This window comes from Aedes albopictus, chromosome 1 (assembly GCF_035046485.1).
Source record: "Aedes albopictus strain Foshan chromosome 1, AalbF5, whole genome shotgun sequence".
NCBI lineage: Eukaryota > Metazoa > Arthropoda > Insecta > Diptera > Culicidae > Aedes > Aedes albopictus.
The window spans coordinates 137,396,009-137,402,796 of NC_085136.1; the positions used below are offsets into that span (position 1 = coordinate 137,396,009).

The following is a 6,788-nucleotide window of genomic DNA, read 5'->3' on the forward strand; positions in this document are numbered from 1 at the left end:
AAACACGAATACAACTTAACGTATGCTATATGTATTGATTTCAGACAAGTTGTACACCACTACGAAAATACGACGGTCTGAAAGTAAATCCGACAACGAAACGTGATGGACAAAGGGAAATACGTGCGACCCACCGAACGGGCGGAAGAAGACGACAACGGCATGAATTCGACAACGGAAACGCAAGCGGAAGGAACGAATCCAGGACTCGGGACAGTTGAGCACGACGAAACCACCGATACCACGAACAAAGGCAACGGTTCCGCCAGTACTGAACCCGAAAACACCAGCTCTGAGAGCAGTGATTCCGAGAGCAGTGACACTGAAAGCAGCGATTCTGACGTAAATGAAACAGGCAGCTCACAATCGTCCAACATCATCTCGCCAAGACGTAGAGTCAAGCTGGAGCGTTCCGCTCGATAATACGACCATGGAGAGAAATTCATCCATTGTCCGGTGGGACAATATCAAGCCATTTCCATCCGGCGTCCCTGCGAATAAGATGTGGGAGGAATGGAACAGATATATTGAAAATTTCGAGATCGCCGCATTGTTGAGCAACGCCAATGACCCTGCAAAGAGAACGCAGCTTTTGTTCCTTTCGATGGGTCCCGACCTCCAGGAGATAGTCAGAGCTGCTAAACTGCGCCCAAACCTGTCCGACCCCAACTGCTACAAAACGTTCGTTGCGAACATCCAAGGCTATTTCCGAGGAATGACTGATACAGCAACAGAACATGAGGCGTTTTCGTCCATGAAACAAATGAAAGACGAGTCCGCTGTTGCTTATCATGCACGGCTAATGTGCAAGGTCAGATTGTGTGGATACAGCAGTGAAGATCAGGATCGCTTCGTGAGGGCACAATTGCTGAAGGGGTTGCGCAATAAGGAACTCGTCAAAGCAAGCAGAACGTATGGATATGACACCAATTTCATCGTTCAGGCGGCTACACGTGACGAAGCTTATGAAGCTGAGACATCACAGTCACCCGATAGTCATGTGTTCCACGTCGAGCGCCAGACTTCATCGAATAATTATCGGAAACGCAGAAATCCAGACGAATCCATCCGTGGTCCTTATGCCAAGCGCCGGCAGATTGATCAAGGTCAGGGGAGACGATCACGTTGTTCCCGGTGCAATCTTACGTCGCACAGAACCGGTAAGTGTCCTGCTATTGACAAGAAATGCATCAATTGTGGCAAGGTGGGACACTTCGCAGCAGCCTGTCGGGGTAAACGCGTAAATGCAATCCGGTTCAAGCGAGAGAATACTCCAGATGATGACCAAGATGACGAACGTGACGTTGAGAAACAGGTACTGAAAAATTAAAACCTTACATTGATTGATTTTGAATTCGATTTCGTTTTAATGAGTTGATAATATACATACCAATAATCACATTGCGTTTCAATCATTCTAGTACGTCAATGCACTATCCTTGGAAGATGTCTTGATAGACTGTAGCTTGGGGTCATCAAGTCCGATCCGATTCCTTATCGATTCCGGCGCTGACGTGAATGTTGTATGTGGGAAAGATTGGGACCGCATAAAACACGAATTCAAAGCTGGCAAAGCGAAATTGGAAACGGTTGATATTGTGAATCGAGGGATACATGCGTATGGATCGAGAGAACCACTGGAAGTTGAGCAATCATTCCGCGCCGAAATCGTCGTGTCAAATAGTACTAAGCCCCCCATCGTGGCCATGTTCTACGTCATTCGCAAGGGACTCAGGTCACTACTCGGACGATCAGCAGCTAGCGATTTAGAGCTACTAAAGATCGGAACTACAGTAAACAACTGTGAAGTCACGGACGACGAGAAGGAATTTCCAAAAATGCCTGGCGTAATGGTCAAATTCAATGTCGATCAAACAGTTGTTCCAGTGAAGAATGCATATTACAACGTGCCAGCAGCCTACAGGTAAATTGATACAATCATAGTTAACAAGCAATTCCAAATTATTTAGTTGAAGCAAACAAGAACGTTACATAGCGAAAACATATATCCACCATTACTGAGCGTATACATTCGATCTCATTTCTAGGGAAAGCGCGAAGAGTAGGCTACTAGAAATGGAAGCCCGCGGAATTATCGAAAAAGTTACCTCGGCACCCACATGGATTTCAGGAATGTCGGCGGTTTCAAAAGGGAAAAACGATTTTAGATTGGTGGTAAATATGCGTGCTCCTAACCGAGCGATACAGCGAGAATATTTCAGACTACCTCTCATTGATGAGATGAAAGTCAAATTGTATGGAGCGAAATATTTCTCAAAGCTGGATTTGAGCAACGCGTTTTACCATCTAACCCTGGCAGAAGAGTCGAGGGACCTAACCACCTTTTTAACCGAGGATGGAATGTTCAGGTTCACAAGGCTCATGTTCGGAGTAAATTGCGCTCCTGAAGTTTTCCAGCGCGAAATGATGCGAATACTCAAAGATGTCGACAATATCATTGTATACATCGACGATGTTCTAATTTTCGCGGACACAATGGAAAACCTTCAAAGAACCGTCGACAGGGTTCTGCTAATCCTGAAAGAAAACAACTTAACCCTCAACAATGAGAAATGCGAGTTCAACAAAACCAGGATCAAGTTCCTAGGACATGAACTGGACGAAGACGGCTTCCACATCGACGAGGATAAAATCAAAAGCATCCGCAATTTCCGAGAACCAAGTACTCTTTCCGAGCTTCGAAGCTTTCTTGGGTTGGCGTCGTACATTAGCCCCCACGTACCGAACTTCGCAGATATATGCAGTCCTCTGTGGGCAATAGCTACAGCAAAATCCTGGTCATGGGACTCGGAGCAAAGAGAAGCGTTCAACCTAATCAAGCAACGTATCGTAGATTGCACAAAAGCCCTTGGTTATTTCTCCGAAAGCGATAAAACAGTTCTGTACACCGACGCATCACCGGTAGCCTTGGGAGCAGTTCTGGTTCAGGAGGACAACGCTCAAACCCCGAGAATAATCAGCTTCGCGTCCAAATCATTGACCCCTACCGAGAGAAAATATGCCCAAAACCAGCGAGAAGCGCTGGGCGCAGTGTGGGCGGTCGAACATTTCTCTTATTTTCTTCTGGGAAGGCAGTTTACATTGCGAACAGACGCCCAAGGTGTGGCATTTATTCTAAACAGATCACGAGAGGATTCAAAGCGAGCCCTAACTCGCGCTGATGGCTGGGCACTTCGTTTGAGTCCATACAATTATGAAGTTGAGTATGTGCGAGGACGCGATAACATTGCTGACAGTTCATCAAGGTTGTATTGCGGAGAAGACGGTCCGTTTGAAGAGGAGATAAGCCCTTGGGAACTTGCCAGTCTTGAAGCAAATGCCATAGAATTCCTCACTGAAGAAGACATTAGAAAGGCCACAACGGACGACGAAACACTTCAAAAAGTTACACACGCCATAAATAGCGGAAAATGGCCAGTCGATATTCCAAAGTACAAGTCGGTTAAAGATGCCTTGACCATTCGCGACGGGATCGTGGTTAAAACAGGGTGTGCCGTTATACCAGAAAGCCTTCAAACTAGAGCACTGCAGGTAGCGCACGAAGGTCATCCGACAACTTCCAAAATGAAAAGCATCGTCAGACAGCGCGTCTGGTGGCCGAACATTTCCAAAGATGTCCAAAACTGGGTGGAATCTTGCAAGATGTGCACCTTAAACGGAAAACCCGAAAAGACAACACCGATGGAAAGAATCTTTGCTCCAAACGCAGTCTGGGAAATGATTGCTATTGATTTCAATGGTCCCTACGCAAAGTTTGGTGGCGTTTCGATTTTGGTACTAGTGGACTACAGATCCAGATATCTCATAGCAAAACCCGTGAAATCTACTTCTTTCGAGTGTACAAGCAGGACACTTGAAGCGGTTTTCGAGCGAGAGGGGTATCCAAAGTTCATCAAATCGGATAATGGTCCCCCATTCAACGGCGATGACTATAAGCGATATTGCGCTCAGCGAGGAATAACGACGATATTCTCAACTCCACTGTTCCCGCAGCAAAATGGAATGGTGGAATCCTACATGAAATTGATTAACAAGGCAATGTCATCAGCGTCCTCGGGTAACAGCAGCTTCGCCGATGAGCTTCGGGAGGCAGTCAACGCTCATAATGCCGCTTCTCATAGCGTAACAGGTGTACCGCCGGAAGAAGTCATGCTGGGACGTAAAGTCAAACGAGGACTTCCACTATTACAGCGTGGCAAAGCGACATTCGACGAAAAGTTGTTGGAAAGTTCCGATCGGCAGTCAAAAATATCGGGCAAAATTCGAGAGGATGCCAGACGTGGTGCCAAACCATGTACGGTAAAACCTGGTGACACGGTGGTAGTGGAACGGCAGAACCGTGCTAAAGGTGACACTCGTTTTCACCCAAAAACATACACTGTCAAACACGAGAAGAACGGTAGTTTGGTGCTAAATGACGAGACTGGGCAGGAACTTCGACGACATGTGTCTCAAACCAAAAAGGTGCACGTATGGCGCGAAGAAACGAAGAAACCGACAGCCAATCCTTGCAACGATGAGCCCAGAAATACTGCGTTATCTGGCACCGTGGATCAATCGGCTGCTGCATCTGCTGTAGCCAAGCCACAAACGACGACAACGCGAGACGTACGAAAGAGGAAAGCACCTAGCCACCTCAAAGATTACGTTCGATCGGTGCTGGATAATCCACGCCACATCCAATAAACCACTGGTAATATTTGCTTTTCCCTGAAATGAGAAACTTATTAGGATATGTAATTGAATTTCATTTATTTATACCTTTTTTCCGCAGCATCCAGGACGAAACATCGATCGATTTCTTGGTTGCGCTCGTTTTTACCTTTTTTTGCTGTTCTTTATTTTGGTAGAGCTGTCACCTTGAATTGTCAGACCCCAGTGTTAAAACGATGCGCATCGTCGTATGCGGTTGACCAAGGTTTATTGATTAAAGAAGGTAGGCTGACCCACTGTATTAAATAACCTTTGAAATGAAATAAAATATTGTATTTTTTACGAATAATCAGACTTTGGCGACGAAATTGAACTCGCCTTAATCTGGTACTAACCTAACATTTATAACACATTTTCGCCTTCTTTCCCCGATTCAGGCGAAACCAGCTGATTGTGTTATGAAAACATAAACAGCTGGTAGCCGAGAACAATGAGGATGAACGTAAACATCGGTGAACCAGCTGGTTTTGTTGTGTAAACATGACCAGCTGGTGGGCCGAGAACAAAAGACCTTAATGGTAAACATTGAGACGGCCGGCGAAAACTGTCACATTATCGGGCGAGTTGCAAAAACCCTGCGACTGAGATTGACAGCGAAATCGAAAGCGAAATATGAGTACGACGAAATTTATCGCATCAAAGTCTAAGTCGAAAAAAAAATCGCAATATCATCTTATCATTAATAATTACGTTCAAGATGAGATTGATTGTTAAAACATGTTGACTAATCCGAAGAAGTGTTCTGGGAGTGTTTTTTACAGTTGGTACGGTATATCCGGTATGTACATATAAATATTATCGTCGAACCACCAAATCGAAGTCGTCTTGAATCACATGCGAAGTAAATTTGAATCTATGTTTTTTTTCTGTTGCGCATCATTAAGCTAAATAAAAGCATTCATAAGCTTCAATAAATCCAAAGTCACAAAGGAGGATTATTCCTGAATCATGTTTTGTTCAATGTTTGTTTTCATATGTTTTGCTCGCTTGAACGGCAGCTTCAGTTGATTTCTTCTCACGACTTCGAACGATTGTTTCTATATCAAATTAAAATAGTGCCTAAACAAAAGTTATTGCAATTTCATTTGTCGAAAAGAGAAAATCTTAGTTTTGAATTACAATCGTATTAAAAAAAATATATTGCATCATATTCATCGAATCCCGTTTGACCCCAGTTCGTCGAAAATCGATGGTGCTCTAGAGTAATCAGGGGAAATAGAGGGGTAACAGTAAAATAGATAGACTTAGTATAAGCATACCGATAAAATTCAGTCGTGTGTAGTTGTTATGAAAAATTAGAGTAAAACTGATATATATTTTGTTGAAAATGCGGTTTTTCATAGTTTCGTGATTTAATGGCTGAATTAGTAATGTTTAAACAACGATATAAAGAAAGAAACTTGAGTATGTTGTTTTTTCGAGAGGAAGGGGAATGTGTAGGGCTGTTTCGCCCATAAATATTAAAGTGTAACAGATGCTTAACACGGGCGAAACCATGCCACATCTCTCCTCTGTTCGCCCGACGATCAGCACTGTGGGTGTGTGAGTGATACCCATTCACAGCAGGCCAACGGTGCAAGCAGCCGCCATCTTATCCTCACACTCGACTTGCAGCCTCAGACAAGGTAAGACGTGGTTACGCGTGGCTGGCGCTTGGGTGATTCCTCTGTGCTTATCGAGTATTCACATATACCTTTCTCATTTTCCCATCGTAAGACAAAACATCGAGCCGGCTAGCGGAAAAGACTTTCACATCTCTGCGAGACAGCTGTCGGCAGATAACGCGAACCAAAACCCGATGCTGGCGAAGGTGTTTCATTCTCCTCATGGTTGTGCCAAAGTGAAAAAAAAAACAGACGTGAGGTAACGGTGCAAAATGCACCAGTAGGATAATAACGATATAGGGTGACTCTGGGATTTATCGGCAGGTTTGTTCTCTTCGGCATGAGTGTTTTTTTTTTCTTTTTCGGCAAAACAACCCGAAACTTGGTCGTAAAATTCAGCTAGGTTGGAAAATATTTGAGGCCAACTTTGAGTTCAATCGGTTTAAAAAA

At 44.3% G+C, this 6,788-nt stretch overlaps 1 protein-coding gene across 2 annotated transcripts; it reads left to right on the forward strand.

Annotated features, from left to right (window-relative positions):
• Positions 1 to 384: 384 nt before the first annotated feature.
• On the forward strand, positions 385 to 4,963 carry LOC134285684 (uncharacterized protein K02A2.6-like). Of its 2 annotated transcripts, XM_062846961.1 has the most exons (4): positions 385 to 1,315; positions 1,422 to 1,924; positions 2,049 to 4,714; positions 4,796 to 4,963. In XM_062846961.1, exons 1-3 carry the CDS (start codon positions 431 to 433, stop codon positions 4,705 to 4,707), a joined length of 4,047 nt encoding a protein of 1,348 aa, XP_062702945.1. In that variant the 5' UTR covers positions 385 to 430; the 3' UTR covers positions 4,708 to 4,714; positions 4,796 to 4,963. The 2 variants fall into 2 exon arrangements, with proteins under 2 accessions (XP_062702945.1, XP_062702941.1); XM_062846957.1 differs by having other exon boundaries at positions 2,049 to 4,886.
• Positions 4,964 to 6,788: the final 1,825 nt, after the last annotated feature.

Excerpts from the sequence above, each read along its gene's own strand:
- LOC134285684 (XM_062846961.1), top strand. The coding sequence starts at position 431 with ATGGAGAGAAATTCATCCATTGTCCGGTGGGACAATATCAAGCCATTT. Across the intron at positions 1,316-1,421 it reads AACGTGACGTTGAGAAACAG|TACGTCAATGCACTATCCTT; the intron begins GTACTGAAAAAT and ends CAATCATTCTAG. Across the intron at positions 1,925-2,048 it reads AACGTGCCAGCAGCCTACAG|GGAAAGCGCGAAGAGTAGGC; the intron begins GTAAATTGATAC and ends TCTCATTTCTAG.